The sequence below is a fragment of the Cucurbita pepo genome, chromosome LG13 (genome assembly GCF_002806865.2).
Source record: "Cucurbita pepo subsp. pepo cultivar mu-cu-16 chromosome LG13, ASM280686v2, whole genome shotgun sequence".
Lineage (NCBI taxonomy): Eukaryota > Viridiplantae > Streptophyta > Magnoliopsida > Cucurbitales > Cucurbitaceae > Cucurbita > Cucurbita pepo.
Window position 1 is genome coordinate 1070292 of NC_036650.1, and position 25925 is coordinate 1096216.

Genomic DNA, 25925 nt, shown 5'->3' on the forward strand with positions numbered 1-25925 from the left:
TTTTCTACAAATAAAAAATAAAAATAAAAAGCTAGAAATTTATCAGATAATTCTTTATTGAAAAATAAAAGAAGATTATCCAATTTTGAAATTTCAAGATTTAATTGGTAACGTTATTAATTTTGAACTAAAAGGTGAATAAATTTTTTTAAAAAATGATGGGTTTGCCGGCTAAGATCAGGTGCAATCATGAGTAGCGTAAACCAATAGATTACTTTCGGATTCCGAAGTGAAGCAATGATGGAGAGCCTTGTGATCATCAAACTCATCCCGAATCGGACGGCTGTGATTGGTCGGTTTAAAAGGAAAGTGGGAATTAAAAAATTATTTTTATTTGTGTCCATTTATAAACCTGTCTCCTCTATGCTAAACCTTCCTTATCCATTAGTATGATTTTCTTCTTTAATAATGGAAGATTCCAATGTTTTTTATTTTTATATTATTTTTGGGAATTTTTAAATAATTTATTTTAAATTTTAATGTTGAATATTTGGTGAGGCTTGAATTACTCATTTTATTATTGCAATATTGAGTAATGGGTCTCACAAGTTAAATTTTGGATTTTCTATTATTTTATGTTCATTTGACACGTGGCTTTTTACTATAATTTTAGCTTAAAAAATCAAATTATTAATATATATATATATATATATAATTAATTAAATTTCAAAATAAAAATTCACTCCAACAGCTAAAATAGTAATTTTATAAATTTTTAAGGCATATATATAATTATTTTTTAAATTGTGGCCATTTTTAAAACTTATGTCCTCTCATAATTATTGGTATTATTTTTCTTTTTCAAATTTTAAAATATTACATATTATATTCATAGATTCAAAAATGTTGAATAAGTTAATAAATTATTACACGTAAAATTAAAAGTTTAAAGATTTATTAGACACCGAAAATATCCTACAATTTAACATTATTTTTTTTTTGTTCATATACTTTAAATTTTATTATATTTTAGTTTTATATTTCAGTCGTACAATTTTAATCCTAACATATACAAATCCAGAATTTTTTGGACCAACTCGAAATTATAGATTGGTTGAGTTGGTGACTCGAATAGGGTTCATAATCCAACAAATCCAACCCTCTATTTTCAAGTTGGGCTAGATTGGGTCGGGTTTTTTTTTTCAATTATTTAGAATTTTTTTTAGTTATCGGCAACACGTGTTAGATGAATAACTAAAATCTCATAATACATCACTAACTAACGTCAAATATTCTTAATTTTTATACCAGTCTCAAAATTAGGGTAAGTTCGAGCTGGGTTGTGAATCATATTTTCGGATTTGATAAAAAAAAAGTTTTAAGTTTTAACCCATGAATTGAACCAAAAAATTTGATTTTCCAAAAATTCAACCTAACCGAAACAAAAGGAAAAATCTAACCTAATAAAAAACTCGTATGATTTAGGTAAAAAAAAAGTTTTAAGTTTTAACCCATGAACTGAACCAAAAAATTTGATTTTCCAAAAATTCAACCTAACCGAAACAAAAGGAAAAATCTAACCTAATCAAAAACTCGTATGATTTAGGTTGGATTGTAACAACTCAAACTCATCGCTAGTAAATATTGTTCACTTTGACCTGTTACGTATCGCCATTAGCCTCATTGTTTTAAAACGTGTCTACTAGGAAGATGTTTCTGTTCCACTCAACAACCTTTGGGGACCCAACGCCCTTGTTGTCACATAACCAAATGTACGGCTTTAATACCATTTGAAACAGTCCAAATCCACCGTTAGCAAATATTGTCCACTTTAACCCAAAAATGAGTGCAACACAAGAACTTCCAAGTCACCCAACTTAGTACTACTCTCGCCCAAACACCCTCAATTGCGCAATTCTAATGGCATCTAGTGTATTTGTAACAACCCAAGCCCACCACTAGCAGATATTATCCGTTTCGACCCGTTACATATCGTCGTCAGCCTCACAGTTTTAAAACGCATTCACTGGAGAGAAGTTTTCGTTTCGCTCTCCAACCAATATGGGATTTCACATGGACAGTTCAAATTGTTCAAATTGTTCAAATCGTTCAAATCATCAAATTACATAAATACCCCTATTTGTATCTTCAATAAAACTTAAATTGAGTATAAAGTTAATTTTTATACCAAATAATAATAATAATAATAATAAATAATAATAATAATAATAATAAATAATAATAAAAAAATGCGTGAATATTCACACAATATAGACTAATTTGTTTCGAAAATAAAAATAAAAAATTAAACTAACAGACTAATTTTAAATTTTATTGATTAAAATTTATAACAAAATCCAACGTACATAACCTATTTTTTATTAACAATCATCTAAATAAATAAATAAATAAATAAATAATAAATAAATAAATAAATAAAAGAAATTATATTACGTTTATATGAGAATGTGGCAAGCTCCAAGAATCTCAACTTAGCCATCTCCCAATTCTTCCATAGCTCCCAAGAACAAAGCTTCTATAAATTCCATTAATTTCTCTTCAACCCAACAATTTGACTCTTCTTTTACTTCTAATCGCCACACCTTGATTCACTGCTTCCGTGTTCGAAGGAAATCTCCTTTCTCTTCCTATCTCCGCTCGTTTCTTGCCTTTCTTTCCACTTTCTCTCTCGGTTCCTAATCCATGTCTTCTCCAAGCAAGCGCCGCGAGATGGATTTGATGAAACTGTAAGTTTTTCCACCTTCAATGCCTTCCGATTCGACCGTTCTCTTCTCTTCTGTTCTTCTTTTACCCTTCTGCTTTGACTCTGCTGATTTTGAATCAGGATGATGAGCGATTATAAGGTCGAAACGATCAATGATAGCATGCAAGAGTTCTATGTCGACTTCCATGGACCTAAAGACAGTAAATCTTCTATATCCTTCTTTGATTTTTCAATAGGGTTTTGTTAATTTTGTTGATTCTGTCTCTTTCTGATTCCCCCCTTTTCCAGATGGATTAAGAACTTTGTAATCCTATGATTATTGTTTTGTGGCTTTGTAGTTTTGTTCTTCTAAATCTAGAGTGTTTGGTGTTTGGTGTTTAGAACTTGTTCTTAATTCTTGCTGGCTTTCCCTTCTGAAATTAAGCACTGTTGATTTAGACAATTCTAGGCGATATGAATTTGGATTGAAGGATTTCTTATGTGATTTCCTTGAAATTGGAAGGTCTTTATGAAGGAGGTGTGTGGAGGATTAAGGTGGAGTTGCCTGATGCTTATCCTTACAAGTCACCTTCAATTGGCTTTGTCAACAAAATTTATCATCCAAATGTTGATGAAATGTGAGTCGACTGACTTCGACGTCGGAACTTATTACATTGGTTCTTACTATGAGCAGGCTGTTGATATCGATGTGTATGAATTGCAGGTCGGGCTCGGTTTGTTTGGATGTTATCAACCAGACATGGAGCCCTATGTTTGGTAGGAAACTTCTTTTTGGGATTATGTATTATGGTGACCAATTGGTTTTACATTGTGGATATTGTAATGCTGCAATGGAACCGAGGAATTGTGATCTAATTCGGGTTTTTTTTTATGCTGTACAGACCTTGTAAATGTTTTCGATGTGTTTCTTCCACAACTTCTCTTGTATCCCAACCCGTCCGACCCATTGAATGGAGAAGCTGCTGCAGTAATGATGCGTGATCGTACTGCATACGAGCAAAGAGTAAAAGGTACTTTTAAGTTCTGTCGAAGATTTGGTAGTTTGAACAAATTTTAATCCATTGGCTCGGGTGGTAACACGAAAACTAGATTTAGTAGTTTTTCTATATGATAATGGCTGAGAATTTTCTTATTGCAAACTCGATTTTTGGTTGTTGATGTTGTGCTAATCCACATGATAAACTTACTAGCCCCGAGCTTCATCGTGTGACAGCCCAACCTCACCGCTAGCATATATTATCCTCTATTGGGCTTTCCCTTCAAGATTTTTAAAACACGTTTGCTAGGGAGAGGTTTCCACACCCTTATAAAGAATGTTTCGTTCTCCTCCCCAACCGATTCAAGGTTTAGCGTCCTCGCTGGCACTCATTCCCTTCTCCATTTTGCCAAACCCTTTTGTGTTCTGATTACAAAATTATTGATATTGACCATATGGTTGTCACTTCGGATACATCGTTAATACTCACTTTTCGATCTCTCCTACATCTAATGGTTAGAAACTTATCAGCCACATTATAGCAGTCGTATTGATTAGTTTCCTCCCCCGTCCCCCAACCTGACCCAACGTCCAAAACTCTACATGGTTCGAGACCTGTAAGACCCCCCTGTCTCAACGTTCTTCTTTTTTTACATTCCGATCATGCTTGTCCAGAATTCTGTGAGAAATATGCAAAGCCAGAAGACATTGGAGCTGCTCCTGAGGAGAAATCTAGTGATGAGGAGCTGAGTGAAGATGATTATTCCTCAAATGACGAGGGCATGGCAGGCCAAGCTGATGATTGAATGACAAAGTACAAACAAACAAACAAACAAACATCAAGATGATCTCTGTAAATGATTGAAAAACTCAGTAAAGCTATGGAGAAGGTTCTTAGCTCTACTGTCTTGTCTTTTTCATGATAGTTGTTGTGTACATTAATGTAAAACTATGATATAATGTTTCATATGTTGTCATTTACCATTTAATATATAAGCCCAACAGACATTTAGCTCATCTCGTTTTGTTGTGTTGTTGAGTTGGATTTATATACTTACGTCATGAACATCGACATAGACTCGTCTAACTTGCACATGCTTCAATGGTATAGTTGTCGATTCAAGAGAGGAGATGATGAAACATACAGACTCCAAAACACCTTATCGGATTATAATATGAGGCATACGTTTTGTATACAACTTTTTTATATAAAAGATATATGTATACCGAGTATATATTGTCGGTGAAATACTATCTCAATCCGCTAAATTAATAAAAATATTCATAAACTTTGTGCATTGTCTCAAAAATACCATTAAGTTTTTAAAAGTTTCAATAATACCGTTAAACTTTTTAAAAAACGTCTTTGAATGGAAATAGTCAGTATTTTTGGAACTTTCAACAGTGGTTCAAAAATTGTACCGAAACCCGAACAAGTTCACCCGTACAAGAATTGTACCAAAACAGAATGCACGAGACCGAAACGTAAACGAGGCAAGATTTAAGGGTGTTGGTTCCCGTCAAAATGTCGAAAAAACAGCTATAAGGGTTAGAATTGTATTAAAGAATTTCCTGGGAAAGTATACAGTGGTTTATTTGACATTCTTGGTATATAATCAATCAATCTAGGGAGTAAAAATTATACCTTACATGAGAATTGTTGAGCCTATGGAGAAGAATGTGTATGGAAATGAGCAATGAGCCTATTGAGTTTACTGAGAGTTTCATGAGCAGATATGGTGTCGGGATGATCGTCACCAGATATGGACGTTCTGATGAAGATCGCCTTTCGAATTAGATCGTCCCCGATGTCGAACTGTCCCCCTCTCAGCATTAGCCTTGCTCGGGTCTCTAATAGAGTTGCTCTGCATAGAGCTAACTCCTGCCAAAGATATGGATTCAGCTGGGCATTTGTTTGGATTGGCCTCCAGCAAAGTGACTTATCGAGCCATTTCTCGACCGGGGTAACGAACGCTTGATCTGCAGCTTCTAATGCGTTTGTGCATAACCGGAGAAGTTCCAATGCGGTGGTGCACTGGGAGAATGTGAGAAATGTTCTGATGGCAAGCGGCAAGACTGCTTCTTTTACGAGGTATAACAGCTCCGACACTTTGAGCTCGACGACCACAGGGTCCCGACCAAACCCGAAAAGCAAGAAACATGCTGCCCACATATGTTCCCAGTGATGAATGATCGACCGACGGTTCATGACAGCATGAACCATCGCTCGTGCAGCTCCATTCAACCCTCTCTTGCGCGCGTATAGCTTGACAAGATCATTGAACTGCAGACATCCCTGTTTCGTGCTGCTTCTTGCCATATTGAACCTTAAAAGCACCGAAGTCGCTTCGGCTTCCGACTTTTTCGTGTAAGATGAAGTGAAACCACAAGCTAACAACTTTCTCCACAACCTCGTCTGCTGTCTCTTTTCCAGTATCTTGTGTGCTGCAACGGTTAACTGCGAAAGCGGGATAGCAGCTGGACCGAACCAACCACTGGCTAGAGCCATTCTAGTTGCCAAGCTCCGTGGCCCATCGGCACGGTCAAAAATAGAAAAACATACTTCGAAAAGCTGCATAAGGAAGGTATTGCGCCGAAATACATGAGCTTCCCTTCCACTCCATGATTGATCTTTGACGGGCATTCTATTAGTTGTATCCAACAATCTAGTAGGCGTTATGGGGAGCTCGGATAATATCGCACCGATTATCGAAAGTCCGAACGTTAACCTTCCAACTTTCTCTTCAATGATTCTCAAAACGTCGATCTCTGCAATCGAGTAGTCTCGAAGGTTACCTTGCATTAAACACATTGCTTCAGCCTCTGATAAGTATGATAGTTTCAAAGGCTCTAAATTCATCACACGAGGAAGTCGAGTCGATATTATGATATGCGTCTCTCCACCGAAACGAGGAAGAAGATCCATCACAAGTTTGTGATCCCACCAATCCTTTTCGCACTCTAAGTTATCGATTATCAGCAAAAAAGGAACGTTTCTCATCAGCTCGGTACGAATTCTCGAAATGGCTGCCTCTTCCTGCTCCTCAAAGTTTTTTATCTTGCTTTTACTTGAGAAATTTCCAAATCCTACATCGACTTCGAGGAACGAACCTAAGTTCAGATAATTTTGCCTGATATACCTGCTTTCGCCTCCGATCCATAAAACCATCTTGTACTTTTGGTGATGTCGATACGCAAATTCTAAGAGAAGCTCGGTTTTACCAATCCCGGAGTCACCCGAAACGCAAGCAATGCCTTTCCCATACAAAATTTTGGCTGTTCTTTTTCTCTTGGCGTACCTTTCACCACTTCTCGTCTTCACTCGTCGATACCGTAGAGGAAACTCAATACTCTGCATTTCGATCTCCTTTTCGGACTCCTTCCACAAAATAGGTTCTTTACCCTTCTTGCTGCACGTTTCAACGGTCAAATTCTTTCGTCTCGGCCGGGCTTTCAGTTCGAAGTAGTCTCTTCCCGAATCACCAGCTATATTGCCAAAAAGTATGTATTCTAGCTCTGATAATTCCTTCTTCCTGCCTATGAAATTCTCGTTACGGGGGAACGGAAACTCGTCTTTCTCTACCTTCTCCCTCCACTTCGTCAAGTGCTCGACGACGCTTCGCCTTCCCAACCTCGTTGCAAGTAACATAACGGCTTTCAGTATGCAATCCCTCCAGTTACCATTCTGAGCTTCTAATTTCCATTCATCAACATAACAAAGCCCTTCAATGGCTTCTTTCCATTCCTTCTCCAATCCTCCATAGATAACCCACAAATCACCGCCATGTTTCTCCCACAGATCTCCCCTCTTCTCCACTATGTCTCTAGCAAGGCAATCTCCTGGGCTCAAATCAAAAAATATTGGGACCAAGTTCTTCTTGCTCGAGAAAAACCGAAGCTCCTCAACCGTGTAAGGATTCTGGAACGACTTCTTTGTTAGAATCACAATTCCAAACGACGACGCATCCATTGCCCTTTCGATAACTCTATGCTTGCGAGAGTTTCTACATTTTGCTCTATCAGACACGAAGCAACTCATCCCATGAACCTCCATCTCTGCACGAACCCAGTTAGCAAACCGCAGCAACGAAGGCTTGGAACCGTGCAAACCTATGAAAACATCGTAACTCCGTAGTCTAGTCGAGGAAATCGAAATCGGAGCTTTCGAGTAAGAAGCTAAGTTACTTCTGCTATGCTTTTTATACTTCTCCCTAGGCCACACATAAGGAGTACTTCCAGATATTCCAGTTGAGGATGAGGCTAGATCAAACTTCGGACAATCAAACGGAATGAAAGTATCGGGATTCCGTATCATATCTGAAACCGCAAATTTGGCTTTCGACAAAGATTCAGAATCTGGAACGACCAAACCAGAGCTTATTGGATCGACTCTGAAGTCCATACTTTCAGACTCCAATTCTGCCTTCGATACTTCTGACCTTCGACATGTCGATGACCTTGGAGAAAAAAACGGCGACTGAAGTGCTGAATAGAACGTCGAAGACGACGACGACAAGTTTCTAGAAGTTGTAGTAGGCAAGGAGCCGAACCGGGAGCTTTCTTCTCCGACATCCATATCCACAAAAGCTCATTCTTTAAGCTAATACAGAGAATCTAAAGTTTGCATTGTGAATGTGACACCCCTTTGAATTCAAATCATCGGATGAAAGTAAAACAATCATTGGCAGAGCCATCTTCAATGGCATCAAACAAAAGGACAGGCAAATTCAATAGCATTCAAGATCTAAAGAGTAACATTACAGAGTTCTTCCAGCAGAGAACTTGAAGAACAATGATTATAGAAACTCAGATCTGAGTTAACTTCAAATCTCAAAAGCTCTCACATGGGTATTCGATCTTATGCCTCTAGATTCATGGATTCAGTTCCTAGCAATGAAATGGAAAGCCACACAATGAGAACTCAGCGCAAAGTTCAAATTCCAGCAATCCAAACAGATATCAATTACCACAAAATCAGCATAAGAACTGATATCAAAACCCAAGAACACAAGCATTGGAACAGTAAATACTAGATAGTAAGCTGAATGAATTAGTTCTTACTCGTTTCACATAGATTTGAGAAAGACCCATTTGCAGAAAAGGATAGTAAAACTCAGAAAACAAAGCAAAATTAGCAAAGAAGATGAAAAGAAAGCAAATATTGGCTAACCTTTTACAGAGGAAGAAGAAAATATCCAAGTGGCCCCTGAGTCCTGTGCTGATATTAGACAAACACTCCCTCCAAAATGCCAACAAGACAGCCCCACTAAGCCCTTATTTTCTCTCTTGAGAAGAAAATCTCAGTGTTTCTGAGAGAGATGGAGAATTTTTGGGTTTGAAGAGAAGAGGGAAGAACAAAAAGAAGGGTCCCAGGCCAAGGATCTGACGAAGGGATGCTTTGTAGGCTCCACAATCCCAGAAAGGGCACAAACCCTTCAAAGAAAGGAACATTTATAACTGAAGTGAAAGTTTGATAAAAGAAAAGGAAAACCCAGTGATTTTGCCTTATGGGTTCATTCCAATCTTCAAAACCCTCCTTGGAAATGGCTTCCTCTTTCTGGGTTTTAACCTTTATCCCCTAAACAGAGAAGACAATAGCGCAAACTCTCAGCTCCTTCGCGGCCTCCATGATTAAACCCTAATTATTTTGTGGGGATTCGTTTGATTGGAATTGGATTCAAAATGGGATTATGAAAACAACCCCATTAAAGTTATTGTTACCTTTTGTGCAATAATTTTGAGGTGCTTTATAAATACATTTCCATTATTACCTTGTGGGTTACCTTCCTCTTGGTTGTAGCTTTAAATGCCATATTTTTAGTCATGCTCCATCGTGCTTCCATGTAATTGCAAGCTATTAGGCCGACATTAGTTGTCTGTCATCAAAGTCAAAAAGCTATCTTTAGAGAGAAAGAGAGGAGAGGATGTTAGCATTTGAATTCATAGATTCTCGGTGGACTAATGTGGGTCAAACTATTACTAACTTACTTGCATACGTTCAATTTGACCTTAGTTCAGTGAATAAAGTATTAGACTTTAGATTGTGTTTCTGGTATGTTCGTGAGCTTTAAAACATTGTTATTAAGATCTTAGACCTTCAATTTCGTGTCTAATAGGTAATTCAATACTTGGGTCGGCTATAATGTAACTACACAAATATGAATATCTCAATCAATTGATTTAGTTACATTTGCCTTATAATGTAACTACACAAGCCCACTGTTAGTATATATTGTTTTTTTTAGACTTTTCCTTTCTATTTTTTTCTCTAAGATTTTTAAAATGTGACTGTTAGGAAGAACAGGTTTCCATACCTTTATAAATAATACTTTGTTCCCCTCTCCAGTAAATGTAGGACCTGACAATCCACCTCCCTTAGGGGCTCAATGTCCTCGCAAGCACACCACCTAATGTCGGATTCTAATACCATGTTAGAAATCACGAGCCTCGAAACATGAACTGTTACAGTGTGATATCATAAAAAAATATCGTAACCAACACCATCACTGTCGAAGAAAGACATAGTGTTTGGTTGACTTGGAATCCAACAAAGAAATTGAAAGTTTGGTTCTCATAACTCAACATCACTCCAAAACCCTAATTTGGTTTCCTCTTGTGGGCACATGCTCCCATATCAACCTACCCAATCAATGCTCCCCTATCACCCCACCCAATCAATTCTATCTATACTGCGTTCGAACGAGAATCATCCTAACGATAAGAAGATTTGTAATTACTATCTATACTAACAAGATGTACATTTCTTCTCGATAACTCAATTTTAAGAACTCCAGTCTTTAGGGCCATTAAGTAAAACTCTGGATTTTATGTCTACTGAAGCTCTTACCGTCCAAATCCATTGTTAGCAGATATTATTTTATTTGGGTTTTTTCTTTCGGACTTCCCTGCAAGATTTGTAAAACACGTATGTTAGTAAGAGGTTTCCACACACTTATAATAAATGTTTCGTTTTTTTCTCCAACTTAGGTAGAATCTCACAGAAACCCTAAGTATCAGTAAGATTGCATTGGAACCCGAACTAAATATCGTGAACATATGTAGTGTCGATGATTTTGAGACAAGTTAAACAAAAGAAATCAAGCTATCTTTTCAATGTATTTTGGTAGGATGCTCAAAAGACACAATTATTAATTTTTTTATTTTTATTTTTATTTTTATTTTATTTGTTTTTATTGATTTATTCTCATTTGTACCATTTAATGGGTCCCACTTACTCCTAACCTCATTAAACTCACCTTTCTCCACCACACCTTTCTAGTCCCATCAAATCAACCTCAAATAAATATATATATATATTTTTAATATTAATAAAATACATTTGAATAATATTCCTATAATTTAATTTTTTTAGTCAAATAAATAAAAATTAACACAAAATTTATAAAAAAATTCATGTAAATTGATGTAAAATTGATATAAAAAAAAATTATTTTACAAATTATATTGTAAATTATGTTGGAAAATATATTTATAATTACATTTAAATCTTATAAAAATTATAATATTTAAAAAATGGAGTAAAATTTTTAAAAAATCAAATAATTAGATATTTTAAATTTATTTCCAAACAACCTCTAAAATATATTATATAATAATTCGAGCATATTTTGATAAATAAAAATAAAATTTAATTTAATTGATTCTTAAAATAAATAAAGAATCGATTATTTTTCGATTTTCTTAGATTTTAAAGCAAAAAAATAAAATAAAATCTTTAATTTTTTAATTTATGTGTTTATTTTTACTTCAAATATCAAAATATTTTGGTCATTTTAATGATTAAATTAAGTTTGAATTATTGCTTCTAATGAAAAAATTAGATAAATAAATCCCACTTAAATTAATTAAATAATTAAATTCTGGCACAGCATTAATTAACCCTATAATCTTTTAATCCCTAATCTTAGCTTTATAATTAAATTTACCAATTGAACATGAGTCACATGCTACATTAACCCAATAATTTTAATATAATTAATGTTCTTCCCCCCAATTTGTCGTATTTATTTTTCACCCCCTCCCTCCCCTTTATTTTAATTTATTATATTAATATTACAACTAATTACCTATTAAATGCACTTTTAGGTCATTTTTTTTAAACATTTTTATTTTCTTAGTATTTTCAATTTTTTTTAATTTAATAATATTCTCAAGCGTTCATGAAATACGGGCTATTTTTTTTTTTTATTGAAAATCGTTAATAATCTATTTTTAAAATAGTTTTAAACTTTAAAAAATATTTCAAAAAAATAAAAAATCATTGATATTTTGATTGAAAATAGTTGATAATATATATATTTTATTAAAAAAAAATTGCAAATTTGGGTATAAAATTATAAATTATTTCTATTTTTAGCCGTTATTGGCGCCGTTGAATTAAAGAAGAAGACTAACGTGAAGGAATTGAATTGGGCCTGGGCTTAAAGCCCAACCCAATGGTCCAATTTTTTCCAACATTATCCACAACATAAATAATAAATAAATTAGTGATTTTAAAATAAATATCTAAAAATAAATATCTAAATATTAAATTAGTTTAAAATGTGATAATAATGAGTTTTACTCCTTTTTAATTCAATGGATAATATAGAATTAATACCCAAAGTTTATAATTTATTTTAACTTAAATTTTATAATAAAGTATTATCATTGAAATATGCACCAAATAAATATATTTGGATTTTGAATTGTGTGCAATAGTTCAACATAGGACAATGCCTACGTGGACCATGGCCCAAAAATCTTTTTAATTTCATTGCTGTAAATTAAATTAATAGCTATTAATTAATTAATATATTCTTAAAATTATCGAATTATAGATTTAGTTCTCGTATTTAAAAATTTATCCCCCACTTAAATTAACATTTTATTTTATATATATTTAAATTATATATTTAATAGGACCTTAAACTTTAAATTTAAATAGTGTAACTAGAAAATCTGGAGATTTAAAATTTTTATAAATTAAAGATCTATCAAATACAAAATTAAAATTTAAAAGTTTATAAACGACACATAATTTGCAAAATATCACGACTAAATTTATAATTTAATAAATTAGAAAATCGGCCAAGAACAACTAATAAATTCCTAAATTAAAAAAAATAAAATAATAAATTTAGGGTTTTAAATTTTATTGCCTTTGGAACAAATTTAAGAAAAATATGATATACCCAATACGATTTCAACACCCAATATGCTTCTTACAGCGTTCTATAGTTATATTAGCTAAAAAACACTCACAAAATTAATCTTTTAGCTTTTTTTTATTCTCTCATTTTCTTATAAATATCTCGGATTCCGGTGCCCAATCTCGCCGCTTGTTCATCGCTGGGAATAGTAGAGGCGGAATAACATCTCTGTTTCTCTGCATTTTGATCAATAGAGGTAACTTGCAATTAGGGTTTAATTTTTGAATTTATGTTATTTTTTTTTATTTTTTTTTTCCTGTCCAGATATTGGGTTATCCCTATATCCTTTATATAAGAGCGAACTGAAATGGATCGTTCTGCTCTGCTTTCTTATCGAGGGTTTTTTTTTTTTTTGTTGTTGTTCTAAGGGTTTTTGGGATCCTCTTTTGGATTGGGCTTGGTTTTTGATTATCTGGGTGTCGCTTAATTTCGTCTAGGTCTCGTTTCGTTTCTGGATTTGTCGAAAGTAATTGATATTAGTAGCTCGTTCAGGATTGTTTTAGCTGAATGGCCCGGTTGGTTCTACCATGCAAGGGCGTTGGATTGGCAAGGAATAACCTCTTGGGTTTGATCTCATCTGCTCCTGTGATTATCCATTTCCCAGTTTTTGCTTCATTTCTTTTCTTTATGTTTGTTCTTGTATACACTTATCTTAGAGAATGATGGGTTTAGTACCATCTCTGATTAGTTTCCTTATCATTTGAGGCTGTAAAATGGCTTGGTCTGATCTCATGCTATGTTTTACGTTGCAAACAATTGAGAATTTGAGCTTCTTTGGCTACTTTCCATCTTCTTTATGCAAATTAGTTCATGAAATCTTGTGTACATGAAACTTCAAATTGGGAAAGTTGAGCATGCACTTGTTCTTCATTTTTGTATGTAAATAAAATTACCGACGCGGTGAGATCCTTTTTTGCAGGTTCGAGCTGCGCATCGTTGTGTTAATTCATTTGGAATTTCAGTTAAACGTGGTAGTAGACAGAGGGCTTTGTTTACTTCACAGGTTTTTGCAACTTTCATCATTTTTTTGGTTTTTCCTTGTCGTTGATAGACAGATCACCGTATCGTTGTTCGTTATACGCCTTTCGAATTTCAGGGTTTGTAAGAAGTGTGGGACATTTCTAAAGATTTCATTTATTGTGTTTTTTCCTTTTCAGGTGAAATCTCGACAGAATTATCGATTTCCATACCATTTACCGTTCGTAAGCGCTCTTATAACTTGATATATCACCACTTATTGGATTTTACCATTAAAACTTCTCCTTTTGAACATGCTAACCATTTAAGTCTCTAGCTATTCAGAACATATTAGTAGATTTTTCAAAATGTTAGCTAATTATGTTCGCCGTCCGACTTTTTTCAGGGGGCTAAACAATCTAGTAGGAAGCTGATTTGTTCAGTTGCAACAGAAGCATTGCAAGAAAAAGGTGAAGAAAACAAAATGGGTACACCTAAAGAGATTTTTTTGAAAGATTACAAGATGCCCGATTACTATTTCGATACGGTATGCAAACATTAAGTTAATTTTGGATTTGAATCTTTCACTGTGGCCGTTTCTTACAACAAAAAAATAAATTCTATAGGTCGATTTGAAGTTTTTGTTGGGCGAGGAGAAAACAATCGTCAATTCAAAAATAACGGTGTTCCCTAGAGTTGAAGGTACTTGGAGTTCCAACTAACTGTTGTCGTAATATACTGTTAAGCATTGTTGTTAGCTATGAAATTTTCGGTATTTCATCTTTAAACATGGTTCCTCTATTGTTAGCTTTTCACAATCAATTCAATTGTTTCGACTTTTTGGTTCAGGATCCAAATTTCCTTTGGTTTTGAATGGGGATGATGTGAAGTTGATATCTATTAAGGTCAACAATGAGGACCTCAAGGTAGATTATTGTATGGTTTAGACATACGTTCTCAAGTGCATACGTTCTCGAGTGTATTTTTAACTGCCTATGCAAATTTCTCGGACGAATCTAGTTGCCTGCATATCATATTTGATGTAATGGCAGTCCCCCATATAAAATTTTATGGACTTATTGTCTTTATTTCATCTTTTATGCTTCGAAATTAGGAGGAAGATTACGTTCTGGACTCCCGTCATTTGACAATCCTATCACCACCAACCGGTTCGTTTACTTTGGAAATCGTCAATGAGATATGTCCTCAGAACAACACATCTTTAGAGGTAAACATACATTTGTTGTTATTTGTTATTTATTTTTTTATTTTTTTGCATTGAAACTCTAGAACTGACCATGAATTTCCTTTGGATGAAGGGACTCTATAAATCATCTGGAAATTTCTGCACACAATGTGAAGCTGAAGGTTTCCGGAAGATCACATTTTACCAGGTTCGGGGAGTTCGTTTTGTTTTAATGATTTCTCTAGATCTGTAATTTAGGTCATCCGACAATGAACTAATGCACCGTGAATGTTGAGCAGGACCGTCCTGATATAATGGCAAAGTACACATGTCGCATAGAAGCCGATAAGTCATTGTACCCAGTCCTGCTGTCTAATGGGAACCTTATAGAACAGGGTGATTTAGAGGTGAACTTCATTTTACACGACCGGATAGCATATTTTATTATGCTTTTGTTAAATGTTTATCACAAGCACTCTTTCTGCAGGGTGGAAAACATTATGCCCTTTGGGAGGATCCCTTTAAGAAACCCTCTTACTTGTTTGCTTTAGTAGCTGGCAAGTTGGCAAGCAGAGACGATAGTTTTGTTACTCGTTCCGGTAGGAAAATCTCCTTGAAGATATGGACCCCAGCTGAAGACCTCCCCAAGACCGAGCATGCGATGTATTCTTTAAAGGCCGCTATGAAATGGGATGAAGATGTTCGTATTTTCGTATATCAATACATTTTTCATTGATTTGCATGCAAGCAATATACTGTATTTAATGCAACGTCGATTTGTTTTCGTCTGTTGAAAACAGGTTTTTGGACTAGAATATGATCTGGATCTCTTCAACGTTGTGGCCGTTCCTGATTTCAACATGTGTGTTGTCTATATTTATTAATTTTTTTTCTTTTTTGCTTTTGTTTCTGTTCATTTTGTCGATTCTTATCTCTTTTTTAATGAACCAGGGGAGCCATGGAAAACAAGAGTCTGAATGTATCGTCTCTTGAACTTTGTTTCTTTTGCGACCACGTGTCTGATTTAAATTTCGAATTCATGCCATTTCCTTTTCTTTGTTAACAGATATTCAATTCAAAACTTGTCTTGGCGTCTCCCGAGACTGCTTCTGATGGAGATTATGCTGCCATATTAGGAGTGATCGGCCACGAGGTTTGTTATAAAAGCTTTGTCAATCAAGAACCGGGAATCACGTTTTCTTGAATATTTTTGCAGAGTTTTAACGACCACATGATCACGTGTTTTTTTTTATGTTGTTTTGCAGTATTTCCACAACTGGACCGGCAACAGGTTGTTTCTCGAATCAATATAATCTTGAAGTTTATATGTCATATGTTGTGTGTTTTCCTTGATGCATTTCTTATTTCCTGTTCATAATCCCATCTCACTAGAGCACGTATTCCAGGTTTGTGCTCCGTTTTATACTACTGCTGACAGAATTAATATATATATATACGTGCAGGGTGACATGTCGTGATTGGTTCCAGTTGAGCTTGAAGGAAGGCCTTACCGTTTTTCGTGATCAGGTATGATATTTACTCCTTGAGATATTTACAACTTTGAATAAAATACCCGATTGGTCCTTGGAAACTCTTCACGTTGCCTCGACTATAGGAATTTTCATCTGACATGGGAAGTCGTGCTGTGAAAAGAATTGCTGATGTTTCAAGACTTCGAAACTATCAGTTCCCACAGGTTTGTATCATGTATCAACTTTTTGAGATTTTCATAACCGTGCATGTGCACAAAATGTATCATACTTAATTTTTCTGCAGGATTCTGGTCCCATGGCTCATCCGGTTCGACCGCACTCCTATATCAAGGTTAATAGTTATATATATATATTGACTTCTTTTCTGTATATGTCTTTCATTATGACAGATCTCCTAATCGTTTAATCCCATCAATCTACAGATGGACAACTTTTACACAGGAAAGTGTTGTTCTTTACGGGTTTGCTCGAAATTCTCGCTATTTTTTTGTTTCTTTTCTTCAATGTTTACTGATGTAGACTTCTTTTTGAACCTCGGCTTCTTAATTTTCGTCTTCTATCAAGTTGTGATCTGACACGGGCCCTGTACCAACTTGAACATGCAGTGACGGTACGCTTTATCGTCTAGTCTTTACACGCTGTAGCCTGTAATGCTCGTTTTCTTCTCTTTCTATGATGAGTATCTAATTTTTTATCTCTCTTTACAGGTGTACGAGAAGGTTTGACTTTTGTGCAGAATGTTTCCTCTTTTTCCCTCGGTCGTAAAATATCGATATTGAACAATTAACGTCTTGTGACCTTAGGGTGCTGAAGTTGTGAGGATGTACAAAACCTTATTGGGAGGTCAAGGATTTAGAAAAGTAAGGGTTGAAAATACTTCAAACTTGTTTATGATATCTCTCAGCTTTAAGAACTTGGTTAATCGAAGCTGTTTATATCTCAGGGCATGGATCTTTACTTTAAGAGACACGACGGTCAAGCTGTTACCTGTGAAGATTTCTACGCTGCAATGCGAGATGCGAACGATGCCGATTTTGCTAACTTTTTGCTATGGTGTTCATTGCTATCCGACTTCATTTTGAATTTTACTCGATACGAAATATTTATAGTGCTTATAAATAGAACTAAAATACAGGTACTCTCAAGCTGGGACTCCTCAAGTTAAAGTTACATCGTCTTACAATTCTGACGGTCGAACGTTTACTCTGAAGTTCAGGTATATAACTCGTTCAATGTTGTGGACCTTCTCTGATCTTGTTTACGAGTTATGCTTAGCGGTTCAAATTCGACAGGCAAGAGGTTCCACCAACTCCTGGGCAGGCAGTTAAAGAGCCAATGTTTATACCTGTTGCTCTTGGTTTGCTAGACTCATCTGGCAATAATTTGAGTCTCTCCTCCATATATCATGATGGGGTGTTGCAGTCTATATCCGACAATGACCAGCCCGTCTACTCCACAGTCCTCAGGCTGACTAAGGTTAGCAGAGAAAATTACATTAATCGGTGATTGTTTCATTTACGAACTACGTATGAGCTAGATTTATATATAGCTATGGTAGACTCCATTTGGCCAATGATGGTAGTCGAACATGTGCTCACTGCTAGGTTCTCTTTGGGCTTTCGTTTTCGGGCTTCTCCTCAAGGTTTTTAAAACGCGTCTGCTAGGGATATGTTTCCACACGTTTATAAATAATGTTTTGTTCTCCTCCCCAATTGATGTGGGATCTCGTACTTGGACTACCACTTGCTTGTTTTTGAGTTGATGATTTCATTTGCTAAGAACTAGATATTTAGGAATTAGGACACCACGTTTTTCGATATCTATTGATCGCTATGCTTGATGCAGAAAGAAGAAGAGTTTGTCTTCACCAATATACCGGAGCGGCCAGTTCCATCTTTGCTTAGGGGCTACAGTGCTCCGGTCCGTATGGAAACCGATCTAAGTGACGATGATCTATTTTTCCTTCTTGCCTACGATTCGGACGAGTTCAACCGGTTTGTGTTTATTTCAAAACTTTTAAAGGTTTATTCAGTAGAACAACTATTAAAGCTCGCCTTTCTGGTCGTTTTGTGATTTAGTTGGGAGGCTGGACAAGTGTTGGCAAGGAAACTGATGCTCCAACTGGTGTCTGATCACCAACACAATAAGACATTGGTTCTTAACTCGAAGTTTGTGGAGGGTCTGAGGTCCATACTTACTGACTCGAGCTTGGATAAGGTACGTCGGGCACTTAGTTTTGTACGTCGGTTTTTTGAAGTTTCTTGTTTTCCGTTCTTTCGTTGGACCGACGATCACACTTAATGACCATTCTAATCCAGGAATTCATTGCGAAAGCGATAACTCTCCCTGGTGAAGGGGAAATAATGGACATGATGGAGGTTGCAGATCCTGATGCTGTTCATGCCGTTCGAACTTTCATTAGGAAGCAACTGGCCAATGCACTGAAAGCCGAGTTTCTCGCCGCAGTACGAACTTTTCTGAACCTGAAATTCAATGAAGAAGTCTGAATACTCTTGAAGTTTAAACTATTTGTTCTGTAAATAAACTATCTTTAATCTTACAGGTAGAAAACAATAGGAGTTCAGCAGCATATGTGTTTAACCATCCCGAACTGGCCAGGCGTGCTTTAAAGAATACTGCTCTCGGTCTGCTCGTGGAAACTAATTTTATGCTCGAACTACTGGCTCCATGAACTTTCTAAGTCAACTAATATCTTCATTTTCTTATGATTTTCAGCATATCTTGCATTACTTGAGGATGCAGAGATTGCCAATCTTGTGCTTAATGAGTATAAGAACGCCTCGAATATGACCGACCAATTTGCAGCTTTGGTGGCTATAGCCCAGAAGCCAGGTGAAACTCGTGACATGATTCTCGCAGACTTCTATGCCAAGTGGCAGCATGACTATTTGGTTAGTCGCTACTTATTCTTTTCTTCCCATTCGATGATGTAGCGTAACTCGATGTAGTTTATAAGTTTTGTTCTGAGTTTTAGACTGTTGGATTGCTTGGTTGGTTCATTCTAAAAGGTCTATATGTGACTGTTAGGTTGTGAATAAATGGCTTGCTCTTCAAGCCATGTCAGACATTCCTGGTAATATTGAGAATGTCAAGAACCTCCTAAATCACAAGGCGTTCGACCTGCGAAATCCAAACAAGGTCTATTCTTTGATTGGAGGTTTCTGTGGATCGACCGTCAACTTCCACGCGAAGGACGGGTCGGGCTATGAATTCTTGGGAGAAGTCGTAATGCAACTAGACAAAATCAATCCCCAGGTAGGTTCCCGTTCCTTCAACCGTAGAATCGAGTTGAGTTGTAATATGTATATTCGTCTCTGATTGATGTGTTGATTCTTAGGTTGCCTCTCGAATGGTGTCTGCGTTCTCGAGATGGAAGCGTTACGACGAACACCGACAAAATCTTGCTAAGGTAACGTTGGTTTTCATGATTGAGTATCAGCTGGCATTTGGTTGTGTTAAAATATGTTATTGTTGATGATGGTGATGCTATCTACAGGCACAACTGGAGAAGATATTGTCTGCCAATGGACTGTCTGAAAATGTGTTTGAAATTGCATCAAAAAGCTTAGCAGCTTGAGAATAATCCTAGGATTTGTGGGTTCATAATAATAATATCACCACTTCCACCTTCAATGTAGAAGCGTTGGCCTTTGGCCTTCGTTCGTTCAAGTAAGGTCTCGTTTGATAACGGTTTCATTTTTCGTTTCTATTTATGAATTTTATGTTTGTTTCTTACTACGGTGTTTATATTTGAATTCTTTGTCAACTTTTAAACAAAAACAAAAACGTTTTTTCGTTTTGTTTTCAAAACCGGGATCGGTTTCCAAAATCATGGATAGAAAGTGAAATTTTTCGCCTTGTTTTTTTGTGATGGCTGCGTAAATGAGTTGGTATGTAGGGAGGGCTTTCGTTTTTAGTAGTTTAAGACAATCAGATAATCCTCGTTCCCGAGCAAAAAACAAAAAATGCAGGAAAATGTCGAGATTATCAGATATTGAATTTAAGATTCAAATTGTAGGCTAAATCGTTCATTAGGGTTATATGAAGAATAACCTTATTAATGTTAAAAAGTTTTAAAATATAAATTGAATTTTTATTTTCAATTCTTATATATTTTTTTTAAAATATTATTAATTGGACGGCATTTGATGATTTTATTAATTACAATTATGCCCTTTTTCTTTTCTTACATTTTTTTTTTCATTTACTTTATTAATTACAATTAAAAAATATCAAATATATCTTTTAGTCAATATTGCTTCCCTATTTTATTAATACTCTCAATTTTTTTATAAAAATAAAATAAAAAATGCCTTTAAACTAAAAAAAAATTAAAATTAAAAAACGCCTTTAAACTGTTTTAAAAATTTTAAAATACCCTCTTGTTTGTATATGGATGAAACTTATACCACGTTTCAAAAACACATAAATTTTTAAAATAATATTAATATCCTTAAATTTAAAAAAATAAAAAATAATAATAATTTACACATAAATTTTTAAAATAATATTAATATCCTTAAATTTAAAAAAACATATAAATTTTTAAAATAATATTAATATCCTTAAATTTAAAAAAATAAAAAAAATAATAATTTATAAAATGTAGATAGACTATTTTCCGTGTCTATATAATCACAATAAGAACTTTTTATTTATTTTTTATTTATACCCGTTTAAGAGTGTTAATTGTTAATGCTATTTAATATATATATATATATATATATATATTAATTTGAGGAAAATAAAATTATTATGGAATAGGGTGACGTCACTCTAGACAGAAAGAAAGGGAGAAGTTGTTATCTTCCATAAATGCTTTGAGGAAAAGTTAGGCAAAGGCCCTAAATTGGAGGGTGCCCCAACTACAAGTTCGGCATCTTTAATTTCTTTACAACCCATTCACTCTTGTTTCCTAACACCTTTTTTTTTTCTTTTTTTTTTTTTTAATTTCAGAAAATCACGTTATATAACGTCATCACGGTACCTACTCTTTGCTTCCAACATCCTCTGTTCTCTCCCGTAAATCCCAAAAAATAACAGTTCATTGACCCACGGAAAACAAATGTGTACCTTGCTAGTATATCGCTCTCATTCAGATGTGGTCTCGGTTCATTCCCTTCTTTACTCGAATTTCTCTATCTAATATCTCGAACTCAAAATGGAAACAAAGATCTTGAAAGAGCTAATTATATTAAAAGTATATAGACATAGGTTGATAGTTACACGAGTATTAATTTTCTTTATCACATTATTATATTTACACGTATGAATTATGTCCAAATTTTTTTAATTATTTTTGTCACATGTTAAGTTTTTCCTTTTAAAATATTTCTTTTATGGAAAGGATATTAATTTTAAAATTTAAATTATTGATATCATGAATTCCATATCTATAACCTAAAATTTATCTCCATCGACATTTATTATCTTAGGGTTTTTTCTTTTAAATAATAAATAACTAAATAAATTTTATATTATTAAAAAATAAAAGCCACACCCTTAATTAAGTAATTCCTTCTTTATGAATTGATAGACACTTGCAACTCCCTAGTTGTAATTTTTTTAAATTTTTTTTTAATAATTATATAACTAATATTTATTTATTTATATATTTTAAAATTTTCGCTCCTTTTATATTAATTAATGCGCTACTCTTATCAACTAGATATGATTTTTTAATTTCAGAAAATCACGTTATATAACGTCATCACGGTACCTACTCTTTGCTTCCAACATCCTCTGTTCTCTCCCGTAAATCCCAAAAAATAACAGTTCATTGACCCACGGAAAACAAATGTGTACCTTGCTAGTATATCGCTCTCATTCAGATGTGGTCTCGGTTCATTCCCTTCTTTACTCGAATTTCTCTATCTAATATCTCGAACTCAAAATGGAAACAAAGATCTTGAAAGAGCTAATTATATTAAAAGTATATAGACATAGGTTGATAGTTACACGAGTATTAATTTTCTTTATCACATTATTATATTTACACGTATGAATTATGTCCAAATTTTTTTAATTATTTTTGTCACATGTTAAGTTTTTCCTTTTAAAATATTTCTTTTATGGAAAGGATATTAATTTTAAAATTTAAATTATTGATATCATGAATTCCATATCTATAACCTAAAATTTATCTCCATCGACATTTATTATCTTAGGGTTTTTTCTTTTAAATAATAAATAACTAAATAAATTTTATATTATTAAAAAATAAAAGCCACACCCTTAATTAAGTAATTCCTTCTTTATGAATTGATAGACACTTGCAACTCCCTAGTTGTAATTTTTTTAAATTTTTTTTTAATAATTATATAACTAATATTTATTTATTTATATATTTTAAAATTTTCGCTCCTTTTATATTAATTAATGCGCTACTCTTATCAACTAGATATGTCAACGTGACGGGGAAAGCTAGGAGTTTCTATAAATTCAAATTTCAATATTATAATATAATTATCAATAAATTATTTATTATAATCGTAATTTAGATAAATTCGGTCTTATTATTGTTCCCCATTTAAACGGAGATTACTCGCCGGCTTCGGGGTGGATCTCTGAATAGACGCTTGTATAGAATAAAGTTTTTGTTTATACTAAAAAAGGAAGATTAAAAAGGATAATATAAAAGGACATGAAATTAAAATTTTAAAGTGCGATGATAATTAGGTCTTCTTCTCCAACTACATCGGGTGGTATTAATGGCGATGGATTCATCAGCCTGGTTTATAGGGTCGTCGTCCCCGTCCCCGTCCCCATCCCCGTCCTCGTCTTCTACAAAATCCTCGAACGAACTCGTTCAACTGTAATTTATGCCTCCCCATTAATGTCCTTCTTTCTCCTCTCTTTCTCTCTCTAGACTCGCCATTATAAATAGCTTTTTCATCAACCCCACCCAATTACTCCCAAAAATGGCTTTTCTCCTTCTCTTTTTCCTTTGATTTTGAAATGGATGCGGCGGCGCTGGCGGCGGCGTTTGGCGGCGCGGTGGTGGCGTACTTTATTTGGTTCTTGAATATCCGACGGTCCTTGAGTGGGCCACGTGTTTGGCCGCTATTGGGCAGTCTTCCTGGGCTGATTAAGAATGGTCATCGAATGCATGACTGGATTGCAGAGAATCTCCGGTCGACTGGCGGCACGTACCAGACTTGCACGTGTGCCATTCCGTTTTTGGCTAAGAAGCAAGGTCTCGTGACGGTCACGTGCGACTCGAAGAATCTTAAGCATATTTTAAAAACTCGGTTCGAGAATTACCCGAAAGGGCCGAATTGGCAAGCTGTGTTTCATGATTTGCTTGGTGATGGAATCTTCAATTCAGATGGTGACACGTGGTTGTTCCAGCGTAAAACTGCTGCACTGGAATTTACCACTAGGACTCTCCGCCAAGCCATGGCTCGTTGGGTTAGCCGAGCTATTAAGAATCGGTTTTGTCCAATTCTTGAGTCGGCTCAACGTCATGCTAAGCCGGTTGATCTACAGGACCTTTTGCTTCGGCTTACGTTCGATAATATTTGTGGGTTGACTTTTGGTAAGGATCCACAAACTCTTGCGCTTGAATTGCCTGAAAACGGCTTTGCGCTAGCTTTCGATCGAGCCACTGAAGCGACATTGTGTCGATTTATTTTGCCTGGCTTTATCTGGAAGCTAAAAAAATGGCTCCGGCTCGGGATGGAGGTCACCTTAACCCAAAGCCTCGAGGACACAAATCAATACTTGACAAATATCATCAAGACACGTAAGCTCGAGCTGTCCAGTCAGCACCATGTCGACAATAGTGGGACACCTCACGACGACTTGCTGTCAAGGTTTATGAAAAAGAAGGAATCCTACTCAGACGAATTCCTCCAACACGTGGTGCTTAACTTCATCCTAGCTGGACGAGACACGTCATCGGTCGCACTGAGCTGGTTCTTTTGGTTGGTCAGTCAAAACCCAAGAGTGGAGGAAAAAATCCTCATCGAAATATGCACCGTTCTGATGGAGACACGTGGCGAAGATATATCCACGTGGGTTGAAGAGCCGTTGGGATTTGAAGAAGTGGATAAATTGATTTACCTGAAAGCTGCCTTGTCGGAAACTCTTCGACTTTACCCATCGGTGCCGGAAGATTCAAAACATGTGATAAACGACGACGTTTTACCCACCGGAACTTTCGTCCCCGCCGGCTCCTCTGTTACGTATTCAATATACTCAATTGGTCGGATGAAATTCATATGGGGGGAAGATTGTTTAGAATTCAAGCCAGAGAGATGGCTGTTGGGGTCAGATAACGACAAAATTGAGCTTCAAAATACTTATAAATTCATTGCTTTTAATGCCGGACCAAGAATATGCTTGGGGAAAGATTTGGCCTACTTGCAAATGAAGTCGATTGCGGCCGCGGTGTTGCTCCGCCACCGCCTGACAGTGGTTGCCGGCCACCGTGTCGAGCAGAAGATGTCGCTGACATTGTTCATGAAGTATGGACTTAAAGTTCAATTGCAACCCAGAGATTTGGGGCATGTGGCGGAGAAGATTAGACAGACAGCGGCGGAGACGGTGGCGACGGCGGAAAATATGGCTGTCTTGTTGTAAGAGTATTGTTGTTGTTCACAAACATTTTAATTTTGTAGTACTTGAAGTTGCTCAAAGCTCAAGCAACGTATTCACAAAAGTGTAATTTATTTTTAAAATGCTATTAATAATTTAAATGAAAAATATTCCAAATTTATTTTCACCCAAGTAGTCCGATGTCTTATACTTGTTAACTCGAACCTCGCAAAGGGTAATCAAAATTTTAGCTTTCGGCCTAAAAGGGGTAGTAGGGATGTGAACCTTCAACCTCAGGTAATAGAAATTTTAACTTCTAACCTCGGGAGGTGTAGTAGAGCTATGAACCTCTAACCTTACAAGATAAGGGGATTTGAACCTTTGGACTCACTCTATGAGTGTATGAACCTCACAAGACTCGATTTGAGCGTTCAGACCTCATTAGATACGAGTATATGAATCTCACAAGATAAAGGGGATTTGAACCTTCGACCCTAAAGGGGTAATAGGAATTTTACCCTCCAACCTCAAGGTAATAGGGATACAAACCTCCAACTTCGTAGGATAGGAGTCGAACCTTTGAACTCTCAGTATATTAAACCTTCGATCTCACAAGAGATAATAGAGATTTGAATCTAGGATGTTACAAGTTGTAGGGATTTGAACCTCCAACCCCAAATAGGGTTGAAGGAATTTTAAACCTCCGACCTCCGACCTACCCTAAAGGAGATAGTAGGGTGGAACCTTCAACTTCACACGACGAGAGAATTTGAATCTCTAACTTCACACATTCGATATGAGAATTAGAACCTCGATTACTAGAGATGTGAATCGTTAACCCAAAAAAAAAAAAAAAAAAAAAAAAAAAAAAAAAAAA

The 25925-nt window shown here is 35.3% G+C and overlaps 4 protein-coding genes across 8 annotated transcripts; 3 read left to right on the forward strand and 1 right to left on the reverse strand.

The window, feature by feature from the left end:
* The first annotated feature begins 2417 nt into the window (after positions 1-2417).
* LOC111808064 (ubiquitin-conjugating enzyme E2 4-like) lies at positions 2418-4631 on the forward strand. Its single transcript, XM_023693848.1, has 6 exons — positions 2418-2687; positions 2786-2865; positions 3168-3282; positions 3369-3421; positions 3547-3675; positions 4317-4631. Exons 1-6 carry the CDS (start codon positions 2644-2646, stop codon positions 4445-4447), a joined length of 552 nt encoding a protein of 183 aa, XP_023549616.1. The 5' UTR covers positions 2418-2643; the 3' UTR covers positions 4448-4631.
* Positions 4632-5123: 492 nt separating this feature from the next.
* LOC111808253 lies at positions 5124-9293 on the reverse strand. Of its 2 annotated transcripts, none has more exons than XM_023694125.1 (2): positions 8812-9293; positions 5124-8241 (listed from the first exon to the last, which is right to left on the reverse strand). In XM_023694125.1, the coding sequence occupies exon 2, from the start codon at positions 8215-8217 to the stop codon at positions 5308-5310; it is 2910 nt and encodes a 969-aa protein (XP_023549893.1). In that variant the 5' UTR covers positions 8218-8241; positions 8812-9293; the 3' UTR covers positions 5124-5307. The 2 variants fall into 2 exon arrangements, with proteins under 2 accessions (XP_023549893.1, XP_023549891.1); XM_023694123.1 differs by having other exon boundaries at positions 5124-8528.
* Positions 9294-12855: 3562 nt separating this feature from the next.
* LOC111808548 (puromycin-sensitive aminopeptidase-like) lies at positions 12856-20245 on the forward strand. Of its 4 annotated transcripts, none has more exons than XM_023694608.1 (33): positions 12856-13049; positions 13346-13438; positions 13773-13856; positions 14011-14055; positions 14217-14357; positions 14437-14512; positions 14660-14736; positions 14925-15038; positions 15130-15204; positions 15296-15403; positions 15484-15696; positions 15797-15858; positions 15948-15975; positions 16063-16149; positions 16262-16287; positions 16460-16523; positions 16612-16692; positions 16773-16820; positions 16912-16930; positions 17095-17099; positions 17197-17208; positions 17293-17349; positions 17433-17542; positions 17625-17705; positions 17782-17965; positions 18335-18483; positions 18568-18706; positions 18808-18954; positions 19053-19134; positions 19226-19401; positions 19538-19765; positions 19848-19919; positions 20007-20245. In XM_023694608.1, exons 2-33 carry the CDS (start codon positions 13361-13363, stop codon positions 20085-20087), a joined length of 2949 nt encoding a protein of 982 aa, XP_023550376.1. In that variant the 5' UTR covers positions 12856-13049; positions 13346-13360; the 3' UTR covers positions 20088-20245. The 4 variants fall into 4 exon arrangements, with proteins under 4 accessions (XP_023550376.1, XP_023550377.1, XP_023550379.1 ...); XM_023694609.1 differs by having other exon boundaries at positions 13357-13438; XM_023694612.1 differs by having other exon boundaries at positions 12929-13049; positions 13357-13418.
* Positions 20246-23350: 3105 nt separating this feature from the next.
* Positions 23351-25240, forward strand: LOC111808399 (cytochrome P450 86A7-like). Its single transcript, XM_023694337.1, has one exon. The coding sequence runs from the start codon at positions 23468-23470 to the stop codon at positions 25091-25093; it is 1626 nt and encodes a 541-aa protein (XP_023550105.1). The 5' UTR covers positions 23351-23467; the 3' UTR covers positions 25094-25240.
* Positions 25241-25925: the final 685 nt, after the last annotated feature.